Below are 19,962 nucleotides of genomic sequence, written 5' to 3' on the forward strand. Positions count from 1 at the left end.
CAATTGCTCCAGCACCATTTAATGAAAAGGCTATCCCTTTTCCACTGAATTGTTTTTGCACCTTTGTCAAATTCAGTTGAGAGTATTTGGTTGTGTCTATTTCTGGGTTCTCTATTTGGTTTAATTAATCTATATGTCTATCCCTCCACCAATATCACATAATCTTGATTACTGTAGATATGTAATAATCTTGCTTATTATATATCTCCAGTAATCAGGTAAGGCTGATTCTTCCAACTTCTTGTTCAAAATCATTTTCACTATTTTAGTTCCTTTGCCTTTCCATATAAAGTTTAGAATAATTCTATCTATACCTACAAAAAATCTTGCTGGGATTTTGATAAAAATTGTGTTAAACTAGTATATTAATTTGAGAAAGACTGTCATCTTTACTATGTTGACTCTCCTAATCCATAAACATGGTATATCTACATTTGTTTTATTTTTGAAATTTCTCTTATCAGTGTTTTGTAGTTTTTAGCATACAAAACATGCACATGTTTTGTTAGATTTGTACCTTAGTCCATCCTCAGAACTTGTGGATTCCATATTTACAAATTTGCCTTCCAAATCAATTCTCATGTCATTTTTGAGATCTTTCACAGGCAACTGCAGAGTGGTGAAACAGTTGAGTCACCTGACACACACATTCCCAACCAAAGTTGAACAAAGCAATGGTCTGCCCTGTTTCAATTCTCAATGTAAACACGTGTGCTCTTCAGGGTCTATTTAGTGCCACATTTCCACATATTTGTGCTTTTTGTTGTTGATTTCTCTATTCAAACTGGACCCTAAGCACATTACTGAAGTGCCATCTGGTGTTCCTTAACACAACACTGTGATGTGATGTTTCTTATGGAGAGAATAAGCTTTAGATAAGCTTCCTTCAGGCAGTCTTTAATCTTTGATTCTGAGAGTTTTTATCATAAATGAGTAGGAATTTCATCAAATGCTTCTTCTTCTTCTTCACTGATTGATATGAATATAGTGGATTATAATGATTTATTACCTAATATTGAACCAGTCTTGTATACGTGGTATAAGCCCCACTTGGACATAGTGTGTTATTGTTTTTATATATTGCCAAACTCTATTTGCTAATATTTTGTTAATAATTTTTACACCTCTATTCACAAAGGATATTGAGCTGTAGTTATTTTATTTAACTGTCTTGTGGTATGAGGATAACACTAACTCATGGTATCTAGATAATACAAACTCCCAATACAAATGAATTGGAAAGTGTTCTTTCCTCAAGAGATTATATAAAATTAGTGTCAATTCTTTAAAAGTTTCATAAAATTCTCCAATGAAACCATCTGGGTTTGGAGATTTAATTTTTTAGAAGTGTTACATTATGAAGTCCACTCTCTTACTAGTTAAAAGATTGTTCAAATTGTCTGTTTCATATTGAGTGTGTTGTAACAGTTTGCATTTCAAGGAACTGATCCATTATATCCAGATTATTCCCTTAATATCTTTTTGATATTATTCCCTTATTATCTTTTTGATGACTGCAAAATCTATACTAATACTGTTTTATTTCTGATATTGGTAACTTGTTTTTTCTCAATTTTTTTTCTTTGTTGGTCTTGCTGGAAGTTTATTAATTTATCTTTTTTAAAACCCCAATTTTCATTTCATTGATTTCCTCTATGATTTTTCTATTTTCAATTTCATTGATTTCTGCTCTTATCTTTATTATTTCTGTCCTTTTGCTTGCTTTGGATGTACTTTGCGCTTCTTTTTCCAGGTTCTTGAGGTGAAGGTTTTTCCTCTTTTCTATAAGTACTTAGTGCTATCAATTTATCTCTTGGCACTCACTTAGCTGTGCCTCATAAATCTTAACATGTTGTAATTTCATTGTAATTCAATTCGATTATTATTTTTTAAATTTCTCCTGAAACTTCTTTTTAAGCTCTATTGAAGTGTATTAGTTAATTTCTAAGTATTTGGAAAATTTTCTATTATCATTCTGTTATTAATTTCTAGTTTGATTCCACTGTGGTCAGAGAATGCACTCTGTATGCTTTCAATTGTTTTAAATTCGTTGAAGTTAGTTTTGTGGCAAGATAAGAGTCTATACTCTGAAAAAAATGTTTTCTACTATTGTTGAGTGGAGTGTTATACAAATATTGATTAAATCCTGCTGACTGATGGTTATAGTAGTCTGACTAATGACCCCCAAAGATATCCAGGTCCTATTCCCAAGAACCTAACAACATTACCATATATGGCATAAGAGACTTTTCAGATATATTAAGAATCTTGAGACAGGAAGATTATCCTGGATTGCCTGGGTATATCTTAAATGTAATTAGAAGTTTCCTCATAAGAGGGAGGCAGAGCAAGTTGCGACTAAAGAGGAGAAGGCAATATGATGACAGAAGCAGAGACTGAAATGATGCAGCCACAAGCCAAGAAATGCTGCCAGCCCCTAGAAACTAGAAGAGGTAAGGAACAGATTCTCTTCCAGAGTCTCCAGAAGAGAACCAGTCCAGTTGATAGCTTGATTTTAGCCCCATAAGACTCATTTGGAAACCAACCTCCAGAACCATAAGAAAATACACTTCTATAGTTTTAAGGCACTAACTCTGTGGTAATTTGTTACAGCAACAACAGGAAACTCGTGCAATGGCATTTTTAAGTTCTTTTATATCCTTGATGATTTTCAGTCTGGTTGTTGCATCAATTGTTAAAATGGGGGGAGGTGCTGAAGTCTCTAACAATAATTATGAATTTGTCCGTTTTTTCTTTCAGTTCATTCGGTTTTTGTTTTACACATTTGTGCCTCAGTGTTGGCGTACGCATATTTAGGACTACTATGTCTTCTTGGTGGATTGACCCTTTCACTATTATGTAATGTGTCTCTCTTCTTTGGTAATTTGCTCTGCTCTAAAGTCTCCTCTATCTGGCATAAATGCTTTGTTTTCATTAATGGCTGCATAATATATATATTCCCATCCTTTTATATTATTCTACTTGTGGTATTATTACATTTGAAATGAGTTCTTGCAGACAGCATATAGTTGAGTTATGAAATCCCCTCTACTAAACTATCTTTTAACTGATATACTGTTTATTGATATAGTAGAGATATTCTATTTTTATTTTTTTGTTTTCTATTTGTTCTTTTTATTGTTTTTCTGGTTCCTTTCTCCTGCCTTCTAATGGTTACTTGAACATTTTTAGAATTCCATTTTGATTTATCAGTAGTGTTTTACAGTCTGTCAATTTGTATAGTTTTTAAAGTGGTTCTAAGACTTGCTTCAAGGCATTACATATACATACATATATATTTAATTGCAGTCTACTGGGGCCACTTTACCAATGCAAATAAAATATAGACACCTTACTTCCCTTTATGTCCCTTTACTCTCCCTCAGTTAGAATTGTCTTAAATACTTTCTCTACATACATTTGGAAACACATGAGACACCAGGAGCGGTGGCTCACGCTTGTAATCCCAGCAGTTTGGGAGGCCGAGGCAGGCTTATCATCTGAGGTCAGGAGTTCAAGACCAGCCTGGACAACATGGTGAAACCCTGTCTCGACAAAACATACAAAAACTAGCCAGGTGTGGTGATGCATGCTTGTAGTGCCAGCTACTCAGGAAGCTGAGGCACAAGAATCACTTGAACCCAGAAGGCAGAGGTTGCAGTGAGCCAAGATCATGCCACTGTACTCCAGCCTGGGTGAGAGTAAGACTCCATCTCAAAAAAACTTTCTAGGGGCTGCCAGGGTTTCTTGGCTAGTGGCTGCATCATTTCAGTCTCTGCTTCTATCATCATATTAGCTTCTCCTCTTCTTTAGTCAAAACTTCTTTCCTCCTTCCTGATCTTCCAGCATTTTTTCTTTTATCATTTCCTCTCAGATTAAAGAACTTCCTTTAGCTATTTTTTAGTATACTCAAAGAATAGACCTAAAGTCATCAGCTCTGCTGATGACAATTTCTCTTTCCATCACCTAACAATGTCTTGATTTTCTCCCATATTCCTGAAGGATATTTCCACTAGAAACAGAATTCTTGCTTGACAGTTATTTTCTGTCAGCACTTGAGAAATGTGTTACTTCCTTCTGGCCTCCATGGTTTCTAGTGAGAAATAAGCTGTCATTCAAATCGTATTTTCCTTATAGCATTTTTTCCTAATTCAAATCAATTTTCCTAATTGCTTGCTGAAGCATTTTTATGAGGGCTGCTTTAAAATCTTTGTCAGATAATTAGGACATCTCTGTTATCTTGGTGTTGGTGTCTACTGATTACCTTTTCCATCCTAGTTGAGATTGTCTCTATAAGTAATTTTCAATTGAAATCTGGACATTTTGAGAATTAAGAGACTGGATCTTGTTTAAATTTTACATTTTATACAGCTTTTCCTAATACTGCTCCATCAGAAGAAAGAGAGATACTACCTCATTACTGCCATATGGGGATGGAAGTTCAGGTTCCCAACTTGGCCTCTGTTGACACTCAAAAATGGCAGAGGCGACTCATTACTGCTGGGTAGCAGATGCGAGTTCTAGGTTCCCATTAGGCTTCCACTGATACTATCCTGACTGGGAGGAGGAGGCATGCCTTGTGTCTCCTCCCCACATGGTTTCCACTCATCGATACCTTCACATGCCTAGTGTTACTTGCACAAAAAAAAAAACCTAAAAAACAGAATCAAATAGGAAAACATACAAATTTGGTATTATGACAGCTTTTCAGATTGTCTCTATTTTGTTACTTGTTACTATGCTTATAAATTTTGTTTATTAAAAAAACTTTATTGTTACTTATTTCAATATCTAGCCCTAGAGTGAGAAGATAACCTTATATACTACAAAAAGGAAAATCGTTAACAGAGTGGAACTATATATTTGTAACCCAAACTTTTTCAAAGAAGAAAAGATGTACATAGAAAGCAACAGCAATAATAATACATATTTAAATAATCCAAAAATTACCTCACAAACATCCTTACTTCATGTTTGTTCATACTCCCTTTCTGGCTTAATTACTGGATGACTGTTCTAGATTTATCTGGAGAACAGCGAAGAAGGCAGACTCAAAATGTCATGAATTATAAACAAAAACTGAAAAAATACTAAATTAGTGTTGCAAGAATGGTTCTGTATTATAAAATATATAAACCTCATACTAATAGCTCCAAGGAGGATACACACACATTTAAGTACTTCTCCTCTCTCTTTCTCTCTCTATACACACACATATATATAGAACATTTTAATTTACAAATATGAGTTTAATGGAATAATTTGAGTTTGATCAACTCTACCAAAAGCATGATGTTCTCCATACTCAATAATAAATATGCTATACAAAAATACTCATTTTTTAAAAAGTTATGTAACAACTAAACAATGGGGAAGTTTTTGTAGTTCCATATCATAAGATAAATCAACTGTTTTATATGTAAGAGAGACATAGAGTTTCCACGTTATGGAAATGACATGAAACTCCCATATTCCTAGCAAAAAACACTTCATTCTTTGGGTAATCACTACTTTCCACATTTCTAACCTACCATTATTCATCTAATTGCCCATTCCTCATTTAGTTAATGCATCCAGACTACAATTTCTTATAATCAGTGTAAGGAAACTATACTGCAGAATGTTGCAGGTCCTTTCGTATCACCACAGTATAAAAAAATCAAGTACATATGAATACATAATTTTGACATTAAAATTAAAGTACTCCTTAAAACTATTAATGCTATGTAGGACTGATTTTGGAATATTAATGCCATGATTTAAAGTATAACATGTTTAAATATAAAGTTATCAAGTTATCCCAAAGTAAATATTATGCGATAGAACAGAACTCATTTATTACTCTCTCCACAGAGTAACACCTCAAAAATGAATTAAAACAATTGTTTAAAAGGCATAAGCTACTTGAACAAAGGAAATGAGAGAAAACGCAATGACAAATCAGATCACTCCATAAGAACTGACTTAAATGCTAGAAAGTTGGCTCATACCTTGGGGAGGAGAAAGAAGGTTAGCAGGGACAGCAAAGAAGAAACCCATGCTACACTGCAGAACCTTCAACAGGCTCAGGAGTTGGCAGCACCAAGTACTTATGGAAGTGGAGGTGAAGGTATGGCTAAAAACAGATGACTTAGAGGAAAGCCTATTAAAAAAGCAATCAACATGCCAGATCCCCTCCTCATCATCAGAATGCTACAGGATTATCCTCTGGAAAAAGTAAAACAAGGTAGCTGAGCTAGAAAACCAGACACAGCTGGGAGTTTACAGTCTGAAAACAAGGGTGTTATCAGAAAAGTTACTTAATGTCCATACATGTTCAACACTGCCACCTCCAGTCTTCTTCCCCCATTCAGCTCCCAGAACACTGGCAAGCAGGCTTAGATGACAGGAGATTGAGAGTCTTTTCTGAAGGTCTGGCTACAGCCCCAAGAAAAAGATCTAAAGGTACTAACATTGGCTGTTTCCTAATGAAATGGCCCCACATATCACTCCACATTGAAGTTCACTGTATGTAAGCATCAGTGATCCTCCTTTATCCCCACCTACCAATTTGGGATATTTTTAAATGGGCTTACAGTGTTTGATTACAGCATATGTTCAAGAAAATTTGTAAAAATTGTAACAATAAATTTAGAGGGAACCAAGTTTCACTATATATTTAACAAAATCAGCAATTTGGATCTTATTTAAAATGTGTGATTAGTCAAGTATGCTAGGCTGAAACATCTCTGCATTTTATATTAAATAGGAAGTCTAAAACTACATTTAAATATTACTAGATACTAGTGATTTTTAAAACCACTTGAAAGAAGTGGCTCCTGCATTACAGCATTTGGCAACAACATTTTGTGCTAAGTCAAATTTTTTAAAAATAATATCCAATAAAAGAGGTGAATAATCAAAGATATTCACTAGGGTAGAATTAATTTGAGTTGTACATATTTTGAAAGTAAAATAACAACAACAACAACAATAGCAAACTATACTTCTTCAAGCTAGGATTCACATATTTCATTAGTGTACTAGCCTACAATAATTTATAACTTCTAACCATTATTTTCCTTTCTCACACAAAAGTAGTTATTACACCATTATCTGCATAAAACAATTTGGCTTTTCCTCTTTCCCAGTTTTCCATAATACATTTGGCTTCCAAAATCTACTAAACTATAATGTAAACTATACTAGACATACACCATCTATTTTGGCAGAATTAATGAACTACTTGATCTCTTCATTTCTTACAGCACCTAAAATATTATATTCGTGTACTCAATATCTGTTAAACGGAATAAAAATCTTCATCCACTTAAACGGTTTTCATCAAGCAGCTTGATTTCTTATAGAAATAGAAAACATACACACTGTATTCCTAATTTCTTAAAATATTTTTGGCACTGCACTTTGCTCTAAGTTAAATCAGTTTTATATGTATACATTTTTAAAAGCCATCCTGGAAATATTCTAAAATAATTCTAAGAACTGAATTCCCATACTTTCCACCTTAAATTACCTACTGGCACTGGCATCCACTACTAGGAAAACCCAAACTTTCACATCAAAAATACTTATATTCTTACTTTTGCCTGGTTGCAGATGCAATAAAACAATCTACCCTTTTAACTTTCACAGCATAAACTTTAAAATTATAAGGTATACAAGACTAAATTTCATTAAATGCCATCAAAACATCTCTTCTTTTGACATACTTATCAGCATGCTGCAAAGACTAGTCGTCTCTTGCGCAGCGCTAACTTACAATTTTCACATTTTCTAATTAAGGCTCCCTGTAGCCCCTATTCAGTTATCTGGCATTAGAAAAATAAAGTGTTTTCTTCCTTTCTTTCCTAGTCATTATCAGGTCTTGAAATAATTCAGCAACAATTTCACCCACGTTGTGCCTTTCACTCTCTTAAAGCATCAGCCACAAAAACAAATCCATGAATCCAAAAGCTGGGCCAGATTATGAAGGAAAAAGAGCAGAAATTAAAGCTAGTAACAAAATCACCACAAAAACACAGCAGCAGAGAAGGCCAATTCTATCACAGGAAAATACGGCAACTGCTAAATATAAACCTCTGACTCCTCAAATTTATTTTCATTATCTGAAAATGTCTTTCCTTTTAGCTGCAATTTATTGGCTTACCGTGTAAGAATGATTCTTTCATGCTACAAAAGAAGTGTTGAAATCTTAGGCTGATTTTTTAAGTAAAAATAATTATTACTTTGTCCCAGTTTATTTCGAAGATAAAAGGTCTCAAAATCTGGAGCACGCAAGGAAATAAAATGATGGAAACACCATGATCCACAGACGGATACAACCATGAAAACACACGTGTTTAAGTTTAGAAACTAAAATCATTAAATGAAGGTATAAAACCTATTGGAATGTATCACAATAATTTACAAAAATTGCTCATGAGTTTTAAAATGATAATGAACATTTATCATGCTGACCTGGATCTCCTCCCAGATGTCTTCATCCAATAAAGTAGCTGCTCTATGGTGCTGCAAAGGGACTATCAGGCAGTGCCCCTCAGTAAGAGACCGTACGTTGGGTAAACATAAATAAACCTACGGGGGAGAAGTACAAAAGGTGAAATGTTACTGCTATTTATTCTCAGTTCTAACAGATGAACCCCTAGTAGAAAAAAAAAGATGAATATTTAATGAAGAATACTTAAGAATTGTTTTGGTAAATGTTAATATTTTTAAAGATATTTAATATTTTTAAAGGCATCAGGATGGTTTTTAATAAACTGAAAATTTAGAGCACAGATCTTATACATCAGACAAGGATTAAGATTAGGCAAAGAAGAGCAGAATAAATGACACAATATCCTTAATCTGAAGGAGCTAGATACTTGAAAATCCTTGAAACAACACATTTTTCACAAAAACAAAAAGACATATGGCCTGGTAATGGTCTAACTGATGCCTGTTTATCAGGCCTTCCTTCTCTGATTAGCTGAGTAAAGAGAATAAACTGAGCTAAAAGGAAGAGAACATGACCTTGGAATGGCCTTACTGCTATTTATTTACAAACATCTATTACCTAAAAACTAGTACTATTTTTCTATTATATACAAACTGTTTTTTTTTTTTTTTAAAAAAAAGGTTAATCAGTATGTATACAGAGAACAAAAGCATTACAAAGGGCTTGATCTTATTCTTATTTCTGTTATATTTTGCTGGGTTTTAGCTAGAAATATTTTGCAAAGCAGACATTGTTTATTTAATAGAATAACTCAAATGTTTAAAACTTTGCTGAGAACAAAGTACGAGTGCACATGGACATCTACCTAAAATTACAGTAACCTCACAAACATGTTCATGAAAAAAAAGAAAAAGAAATAAAGATTAAGGGCCATGGATATGTCTGTAGACAACTTACAAGATTTAGAAAATAAAATATTTAAAGAAATGACTGAATTTTCTACATAATCACTGAGATAAAGAGCCAGGTCCAAGTGTCAACGATAGGTCAAATGAGCTGTTATACAATTCATTTTTAAATGCATTATAAACATAAAAATCACCTAAATTGGTATCAAAATCAGTTTTTCAAAACAATAATAGAAACATAAAAGAGAAAATAAAGTAACACCTAAATAAATTAGAACACACAAAAAGCAATACTTCTTTTATCTGACAGAGACAGCAGAGCTACGACTGACTGATCAATAATTACTGAGGGCCAATTACATGCCAGGCAGTGTTCTACATGCTAGGGAATCAACAATGAGCAGGGACACAAATCCCTACCCATATGGAGCTTATGGGGTGCTATAGATTGAATGTCTGTGTGCCTCCAAAATGTATACGTTGAATCTTAACACCCAAGGTGATAATATTTGGAGGTAGGGGACTTTGGAAGGTGATTAGGTCTCTGTCCTCATGAATGGGATTAATTCCCTTATAAAGAGGCCCCAGGAAACGTGCTAGCCACTTCCACCACGTAATGACACAGCAATAAGATGGCTGTCCGTGAACCAGGATGTGGGACCTCACCAGACACTGAACCTGCTAGCACCTTGATCTTGGACTTCCCAGCCTCCAGAACTGGCTTCAATAAATTTCTCTTGCTGATTAGCCATCCAGTCTACGGAATTTTTTTATAGTAGCCCAAACTAAGACATGAAAGAAGAAAGACAAACAATGTAAATATAAAGTAAAATGTACAATATGTCAGATGGTGATAAGGGGTACTAAAAAAATAAAGCAGAAAAAGGTATAGATCGTGTCTAGGGAGAAGTTAGGAAGCCCCCCTTTAAAGTTACCTACGAGGGTAACATTTGAGAAGATATGTGAAGGAAGGAAGAGTAGACACAGGAAGAAACCCCCAGGCAAAGGGAAAAGCATGTGAGGAGGATGCATACCAAGTGTGTTCTCCAGATTGTCAGACAGCCAGTGTGGCTAAGCTGAGAGGATGAGAGGAAGGCTGATGGACAGTGAGGTGACACAAAGAATTGGGCCTGCAGGCCTCATAGGCAACAATAAGGATTCTGGCTTTGGTTTGAAAGCCAGAACTGACTAATGTTGACTTAAAGTCAAAAAGATCACTTGCTACTGTATAGAGAAAGGGCAAAGGAAAGAGGCAGAAAGACCCATTAGGAAACTATTACAGGAGTCCAGTAATAAATGATGACTTTAGCCAGGGTAGTAGAAATAAAGATTATGAAATGTGGTCAGAACAGGAATGTATTTTGAAATATAGCCAACAAAATTTAGAAATGGACAGTAAGGAGTGAGGGAAAGTAAAGGACTGAGTATTACTCCAAGGTCTAATGCAAGCAACTGGAGGATGAAAGTGACTTTTACTAAAAAGAGGAAGACTATGGGAAGGTTAGTGTTAGCTAAAGGTAAAGGTGAAGACGAGTATTAGAACTTCACCTAAGTTTGAGATGTTTATTAGATATCCAAGTGCAAAAGTAGGCTGGATACACGAACCTAGAATTGTAGGAGATATTTGGGTTAAAATGTGAATTTGCTAGTGGTCTAAAAACAGTAGTCATGAAATGAACAGAACATTTCAGACAAAGACATCTCTATTATAGCATTTTAAGAGAGTGTAAGCAAAAATTCTGAAAGTCTTCTGTAGTAGTAGATTGCACAAATGCATCCAGTTATTCACTACTTCATGTAACCCTTCACGATGTTACTCTGTAGCTCCTCCCATCAAGAGGTAGAGTTACAAACTGGCCTTATGACTCATGAGGGCCACCACAGAACATGGTAGAAATGATGGTGGTCAGTTCCAAGTCTATGCCTCAAGAGGCCTTGTGTACTTCTGCTAATTCTGTTGGAACGAGCCTAGCTCCCATGTGAAGAAGCCTATGCTAGCCTACTGGAAGACAACAGACCATACGAAACAGAGTGATTTAAAAGTTGTCTTAAGCCACTAAATTTTGGTGTAGTTTGTTTATGTATGAATGCCAGTATATCTCCTCTTCCCCCACTTAAAGGTATAAATGGAAGACTAGATAATTCTCAGGTCTGATGTATAAAGTCTTTACACTCACAAGGTCTGAGATCCAGTAAGGGTAATACCCACTTCAGACAGCTGGCAGTTCCCAGAATGAACCACATGGTTGTGCACCTCAGTGTCTTTGCTTGTGTTGTCCTGTATTTCCTAAATACTGCAATGTATCCTATTCCACCATTAAAATGTAGCACAAGACATACTTCTTCCAGAAAGCCTTCCTTGATAACTCCACAGTAACTTAAATATTCCTCCTTCGTGTTCTCATAACACTCCTGCGTTTATATCACTGCATTAAAATGGATCTGGTTATGTCTGCCTGCTCCCCATAAAGCTGTAAGCAACTTGAGGAGGTTTTAGGCATATTTCTATTTCTAGTACCTAGTACTAGAGGCTGACAAACACTAGATATTCAGGAAATACCTGGTAAATGAACGAATTACCAAGCAGTTTTTTGTTTCTTTTTCTAAATCAAATTAAAAGTAGATGACTAGAATCAGGCAAAAATATTAAAGAATGAACATAACTCTTATTTAAGTTACAACCATGTCATTTATGTGAAAGTTGGGAAAGGAACTTAGAAAAATAAATATAAGTAATTAGTTAAGATGGATTTTTAAAAAGTATTTAATTTTGAATGGGATTTTGACATTTATCTTTTTGTTAAGTATAAAGGAAAAGAGAAGAAAAGAAGATAAGAAAATAAATCAAAATAAGCCAGAATGGACACTGATTAATTAACCACCTCAACAATCTAAAGATATTAAAGACTAGGGGTATGTGTATGTATGTGTATATATACAGTAAACAACATAAATATGTATATGTATGTTTCCCAAACTATTCGTTCCAGAAACTAGCATTCATTCATTCATTCATCGTCTTCTACTTTTCTCACTGACTCCACTCCTGCCTTCTTTCTGCTACATCAATGCCAAGCTCATTTTCTCCTCAAGGTTTTTCACTGACAGTCCTTCCTGAAACATCATCCATTCCTCTCTTCATGTTACTTGTCCTTCCCATTTTATGCATCTTTACTAAAGTTCCTCAGAGAAGCCTTCTAGACTACCTTGTGAAAAAAATACCCCCATCATTTTCTCCCATTTCCTCACTTTATTTGCTTTATGACAATTAATTCTTTCAAATCAGGGCAATTATTACTTTATTTACTGCCTTATTTCCCTAGGCATAAGGTCCAAAAGTCTATCTGATTCTCAACTTTTCCCCAGTGACTAATTAGGGTATGGCATATATTAGGTATACAAAAATTATTTACTTAATATAAGAATTAAATCAGTAAGTGTTTATTGAAATGAATTACTATTATGTACTACCACCAGGGCTAGATGCTTGGTATACAATGGAGAGCAAAAGTTACCTCTGTCTTCACGGAGCTTAAAAATTATTAGGGGAAAGACCCAATAAACAAGTAAAACAAACAAAATAATAAACTTCTTCAAGTTATTCTATGAAGAAACAAAAAAGTTCTATGAGAATGTAAGCAAAGGATAATAAATACTTCTTACCTTAACACCTATTGCAACAATAAGATGCTTGGGAAATTGAGAGCTGTCAAAACAATACAGACATTTTTCCATTTGTGCAGCAAGACTCCGATGCTCAGCAATAGCTTTTTTCCGTTGGTTCTCTTCCTCTTCACCAAGACGTTCTCTCTCAGCTGCTTTGGAGACAAACATGTCATCCAGGGTGTAATAGTCTCCATCTGGTTTTCCCATAAACTGAAAAACCAAAATAACAGTAACAGAGAGTAGAAGGTAGTGATTAAGATTTTACTGTACTGTGGTTTCCTAAATCTGTATCTGTAAGTTCTATGATAAAACTCATACATTTAAAGGAAAAGAAAAAACATGATTGATATTTGTTTGATTTTCTAGAGTCAATCTATCATCATGATCACCACAGCTAAAGTTTACCGAATACTTACTACATACAAATCTGTATGACTTGTTCATGTGGGGACTATTAGCATTTTCAACTAATAGATGAGGAAACTGAATCAGAGAGAGGTTAAAACTGTAAATTTAAAAATTCACGTATACACTATATAGAATGTGAAACTTTTTTTCTTTTTTTTAAACATATCTCCAGGTACCTTCTCCATACCTCCCCTAACATGAACCATGGACAGATTCAGGCGTTCAAAATACAAAAACACAAATACACAAATTTTATTTTCTTATTTTATGTACCTCCTTAGGTACTTAGAGAGTTCTATACTGTGTACAGAATGACGTTCAAACTCTTGAACTTGAAAGCCAACTAAATCATACATACAAAAAGTCATGATGGTTTAAAGCTTAGATTCCACAGTCAAAATGACCATGGTAAAGTTCTATCTCCTGTATGTATAATCTTGAACATATTATTTAATTTCTCTGTGCTCTCTCTATGCCTTATTTCCTCATTTTACAATGGTTATACAATACTGCCTGAGTATCCCTTATCCAAAATGCTTGGGACCAGAAGAGTTTTAGACTTCCAATTTTTTCTGATTTTGGAATATTTGCATATATATAATAGGGTATCATGGGGATGGGACGTAAGTCTAAAATGAAGTTCATTTATGTTTCCTATGTACCTTAAATGCATAGCCCTAAGGTAACTGTATATAATATTTTTAATAATTTTGTGCATGAAACAAAGTTCATGTATATTAAACTATCAGAAAGCAAAGATGTTATTATCTCAGCCATCCATAAGGAATTACAGCACATTTACACTTATGTATACCTGCTACATTGGCACATGACTGCACAGTTATTCTGTCCTTGGCATCCTTATTTCCTGACAGGCTGTCTCATCAGTTGTAGTAAGTGTCTTCCTGGGTCAACCCACGAGGTTTAATTCCACTAATTTTTCATTCCTATTGTAAGAGTTAGCTGTCACTTCCATCAAATAAACTTCCTCCATCTTGCAAGCCCCTCCAATGTGTACCTGTACTGCCGTCCATCTCAGGATGACTACACTGTATCATACTCATTAACTTGTCTTTTTTTTTTCCATTACACTGCTTCTACTAAGTGTAAGAGAAGTACTAAAGTACTAAGTGTAATGTAAATTACTCAGTGTAATGGAAGTATTAAAGCACTAAGTTTTAAAAACAGAACAGGCGAGGCACGGTGGCTCATGCCTGTAATCCCAGCACTTTGGGCGGCCAAGGTGGGCGGATCACGAAGTCCAGGAGTTCGAGACCAGCCTGACCAACAAGGTGAAACCTTGTCTTTACTAAAAATACAAAATTAGCTGGGTGTGGTGATGCATGCCTATAATCCCAGCTACTCGGGAGGCTGAGGCAGGAGAATCACTTGAACCAGGGAGGTGGAGGTTGCAGTGAGCCAAGATCGCACCATTGCACTCAGGACTAGGCAACAAGAGTGAAACTCCATCTCAAAAAACAAACAAACAAAAACAACAACAAAAGAATAAAACTACGTGTTATCATCAAATATAAAGCAATAGCAAGACGCTTGGATGTTAGCATTTTAAATGATTTGAAGATGGAGCAGTTCCATATATGTCAAACAAAGTAGATTTCATAGCATATAGTATTATGAATGATAAAGGGTCACCTGATAAAGGAGTCATAACATCAAGAGGATACATTCTATAGATTACATAAGTTGGAAAGAAAAATTTTAAGAGGACATAACAATCCAAAAATTTATATACCTAATAACAGAGCTTCAAAACGTGTAAGAACAAACTTGACAGAACTGCCAAACAGATAAATCCCAACTGTAATCACAGATTTTAAATACCTCACTCTCTATAATTGGTAGCACAAACAGAAATGCAATAGCTACATAGAAGACTCAAACACACTATCAACCAACTTGACTTAATTGACATTAATAGAAATTCCAGACAACAGCAGCAAAATATATGTTCTTCTCATATGTACATGGAACATCAACCAAGACAGATGACATTCTCAATAAATTTAAGTCTCAATAAATTTAAAAGGATTCTAGTAACTTAAAGTATATTCTCTGAACACAATGGAATAAAAATCAGTAACAGAAATATCTTTGGAAAACTGCCACATACTTGGTATTGTGCACTCCTAAATGACCCATGAATCAACAACAACAAAAAAGAAAATGAGAAATGATTTTAAACAGCAATAAAACAAAAATACCACATATCAGAATTTGTGGTGTGCTGCTAAAGCAGAATTTAGAGGGAAAATTATAGCATTAAATATCTGTATTAAAAGACAAGAAAGGTCTCAAATCAATGATGCCAACTGCAACCTTAAGAAACTAGAAAAAGAAGAAAAAGTAAAACCCATTGTAAACAGAAGAAAATTCTTTAATACCATGACAGATAGAATCAGGTAAAAAGATTATTACCAAGCCATTTCTTAGAGTACACTGACTTCCTTGTTTCTACTAGCAATTTATTTTTTTCTTCCACAGTATTCTCCATATTAATCCTTGTATACTTCTTGACTTTTCCAGGTTTGTCTACTTATGTAAACTGCATTGTCTTACAAATTATTATTTTAAATTTATTTTAACTTTATATCTTCATCTAAACCATAATTCATTACATTCTAAAAAATATCAGAACTGGTCACTAATAATGTTCATGAAATAGTATCCTACTACATGCTAGATATTAATTCTAATACAAATATTTCTGCAACACAGAAATTTTTATTTTCACTTGACAGATTAAAAACTGAGGCTAGGCCAGGCACAGTGGCTCACGCCTATAATCCCAGCATTTTGGGAAGCGGAGGTGGGTGGATCACCTGAGGTCGGGAGTTCGAGACCAACCTAACCAACTTGGGGAAACCCCGTCTCTACTAAAAATACAAAAATTAGCCAGTCGTGGTGGCACATGCCTGTAATCCCAGCTACTTGGGAGGCTGAGGCAAGAAAATCATTTGAACCCGGGAGGCGGAGGTTGCCGTGGGCCGAGATCAGGCTAGTCTAGGCAACAAGAGTGAAACTCCGTCTCAAAAAAAAAACAAAAACAAAAACAAAAATAAAAACTAAAACCTGAGGCTAACAGAAACTAAGTAACTTAATCAATATCACACAGCTATTAAAGGACAGAACCAGGAATCGAAACCAGTCGGTCTGACTACAAAACTGCAGAGTGTCTGGCATACAAGTGAGGCTTTCTCCCTTAAGAAATTAATGTTTGAAACACAGAAAGGGTATATTGTGAATATAGTCTATGAAGCAAAATAAAGAGCTACAAGAAAACCTATTTCATCTAGAATAAACATACCAAATCAAGTTAAGGTGCTTATCAGTAGGAACGCAGATATCTAGTAGGCATTTATCTTACCCAAAATATATTAACAGGAGCACATTTATACATACATAACTGTGCCTTCCTATGATATAGCCCACTGTGTTTTTGGAAAGTTCATAAATGATCAGAGAACACATTCAAAACAAATGAATCAAATGTTTTACACATGGAAGATGGTATTTCTACCCTTAAATCTAGTTTTCATGGATGTTGCCAAACCTCTCTGATTTATTCATAGTGTTTAAATTGAAAATGATACAGTCTTCCCAATTAAGTCTGACTGATTCTTCAATACAACTGAAATATGGTCCCCACCGATCCAGGAACAATTAATTCCCTCCTCCTACAACCTCGAATGATTTGCATTTTTATTCATTATCTTTTCTTTGGGCTTTGATACAAAATATTTTTAATTTATCTATCATATATACCTCTTCTATGACCTCCACCCTACTATATTCTTGTTATTTGACAGTAACAATCAACATTTTTTAACAGACTGATAAAAGATAGTAGAGAATGTACTAAGCGTAAGATGGAAAAAGTGAACAAAACTGCTGGATGAAAGGAGATAAAGAAAGAAAAGAGGAGCATGAAAATATGCCTCTTCATCATTCAGACAGAATCCTTTAAAAAGCTGATTATATTATACAAAATCAATTTGGTACACCATAAACGCAAACTAAATGACAGTGAGTTAGCCATTTCACACTCATTAGGATGGCTAGAATCAAATAGTCAGATAATAACAAGTGTTGTGAAGGATGTGGTAAAATCAGAACCCTCATACGCTGCTGATGGGAATGTAAGATAGTGTAGCTGCTTTGGAAAACAGTCTGGTAGTTCCCCAAAATTTTAACATAGATTAATTAATAAAATATTAAACATACAGCTTACGACAGAGGTCCCCAATCTTTTGGTTTCTGTGGGCCACACTGGAAGAAGAACCATCTTGGGCCCCACATAAAATACACTGACACTACCAATACCTGATGAGCTAAAAAAAAAAAAAAAAAACGCAAAAAGCTCATAATATTTTAAGAAAGTTTACAAATTTATGTTGCGCTGCATTCAAAGCCGTCCTGGGCCACATGTGGCCCACAAGCCACGGATTGGACAAGGTTGAGTTACCACACGACAAAGAAACTCCACTGCTAGATATATACACCCAAGGAAAACAAAAATACATGCCCATACAAAAAACTGTACATGAATCTTCACAACAGCATTATTCATAACACCCAAAAGGTGGAAACACTCTAAATGTCCATCAAGTGATGAATGGATAAACAAAATGTGGTACGCACAATGCAGTATTATTTGGCCATAAAAAGAATGAAGTACTGATACTTGTTACAACACAGATGATCTATAAAAACATTATGCTAAGTGAAAAAAGTCAGTTATTTAAGAAAACACTATTCTATGATTCCATTCATATGAAATGTCAAGAACAGGGAAATCTATAGACAAAATAGATTAGTGGCTGCTTAGGGCTTAATGAGGAAGAGTTGAGAGGATTCGCTAACTTTAATCCGCATTCTTTCACTGCAATCAACTTTAACCATGAGAGTAACAGCTTTTAGTCAATTCTGTGAGTCCTTCCAGTAAAATATTGAACCCAAGAGTGGCCTTAGGGGCCTCTGAACTTGCAGTTGGTGTCAGGAGTAAAGGTGGTCTTGAGGACTCCCCAACATCATGTTTGGCTGGATGGTCAGGGACTTAGAACACAAAAAGAGAACTGATGACAAGGAGGTCTGGGGAAGAGGTATGCAAACAGATATAGAGTGCAAGGATACTTATGTCCCACATGACAAGACTTATCACTAGCTACTTCTACCATTGTCTCAAAGCTTGTGAACAAAACAGCCATGCATAGATAAAAGTTACACATGAGCTTACCATCATGAGCTTCAACTCACCAAAGTCAACTGGGCTACATCCACTGCTGAGTACCCAGTCTGCCAACAACAGAGACCAACACTGAGCCCCTGATATGAAACTGTCCCTCTGGCAGCAAGGTGAATACAACAGACCGCTTCCATCCTGGAAGGGGCAATGCTTTCTTCTTACTGGAATAGATACTTTGGATATGGATTTGCCTTCCTGGTGTGCCATGCTTCTGCCAAAACCCCCATCATTCTTAAGTACTTGGCTGGAGAGAACAGTGAACTGTCCTTTTGAAGGTGTAATTACAAGAACCAGCCAGGTGACCATCCCTTGTAGGGCTGGGTTATGTCTTCCAGGATACAGTATATGCTCTAAGTAGCATCCAAACAATGATGATCCACAACTAGGATCCACATGTCGGGAAATCTTAGGGAAGAAATAGGAGTGACTGTTACCCTTTGGGATAAGCTAGCAAAATTTTTGCTTCCCATTCCTGTAACTTTAGACTCTACTGGTCTAGAGGTTTTAGTTTCAAACAGAGAAATACAGGGTCAGGCACAGTGGTTCACGGCTGTAATCCCAGCACTCTGGGAGGACAAGGTAGGAGGCGGGAAGATTCCTTGAACCCAGGAGTTCAAGACCAGCCTGGGCAACATGGCAGAACCTCATCTACATTTTAAAAAGAAAAAAAAAAAGGAGAACTGCTTCCACCAAGGGAAACAACAATGACTCACTGAACTTGAAGTTGAGACTGCTACCTGGCTGCTTTGACTCCTCACTCCATTGAATGAAAAGGCATCGTATTGGCTGAAGCGACTGATCCTATCAAGGGCAAATTGGATTGGACTACACAACGGAGGTAAGAGGAAATATGTCTGGAACGTAGGAGATCCTCGAGGGTGCCTGTTAGTATTCACCTGTTGCATACATAGATTGTGTATAGTGATGAAGTCAGGGCATTTAAAGTATCCATCACTCAAATAATGTACATTGCACCCATTAAGTAATTTCTCATCATCTGTCCTCCTCCCACCCCCTTATTCTTCTGAGTCTCTATTTTCTATTATTCCATACTCTACGTCCATGTGTATACATTATTTAGCTCCCACTTGCAAGTGAGAACATGTGATATTTGTCTTTCTGTGCCTGACTTGTTTCACTTAAGATAATGGCTTCCAGATTCATTTATGTTGCAGCAAAAACAAAAAAACGAAGAACATGATTTCATTCTCTCTTATGGCCGAATAGTATTCCATTGTGTATATATACCACACTTTCTTTATCCAATCATCCACTGATAG

General features: G+C 35.4%; 1 protein-coding gene across 4 annotated transcripts in view; it reads right to left on the reverse strand.

Annotated features, from left to right (window-relative positions):
- CWF19L2 (CWF19 like cell cycle control factor 2) overlaps positions 1-19,962 on the reverse strand; it is a 176,249-nt gene that overhangs the window by 66,626 nt on the left and 89,661 nt on the right. For all 4 annotated transcript variants that reach the window (XR_004053602.1, XM_030917958.1, XM_030917960.1 and 1 more), the window contains 2 exons: positions 13,009-13,221; positions 8,458-8,574 (listed from right to left, as the gene is read on the reverse strand). Coding sequence is in view for 3 of the 4 variants with exons in the window: in XM_030917958.1 (XP_030773818.1) it covers positions 8,458-8,574; positions 13,009-13,221 (330 nt within the window). In the remaining variant the exon portion in view is untranslated. The remainder of the gene's footprint in view (positions 1-8,457; positions 8,575-13,008; positions 13,222-19,962) is intronic.

Source organism: Rhinopithecus roxellana, chromosome 15 (assembly GCF_007565055.1).
Source record: "Rhinopithecus roxellana isolate Shanxi Qingling chromosome 15, ASM756505v1, whole genome shotgun sequence".
Lineage (NCBI taxonomy): Eukaryota > Metazoa > Chordata > Mammalia > Primates > Cercopithecidae > Rhinopithecus > Rhinopithecus roxellana.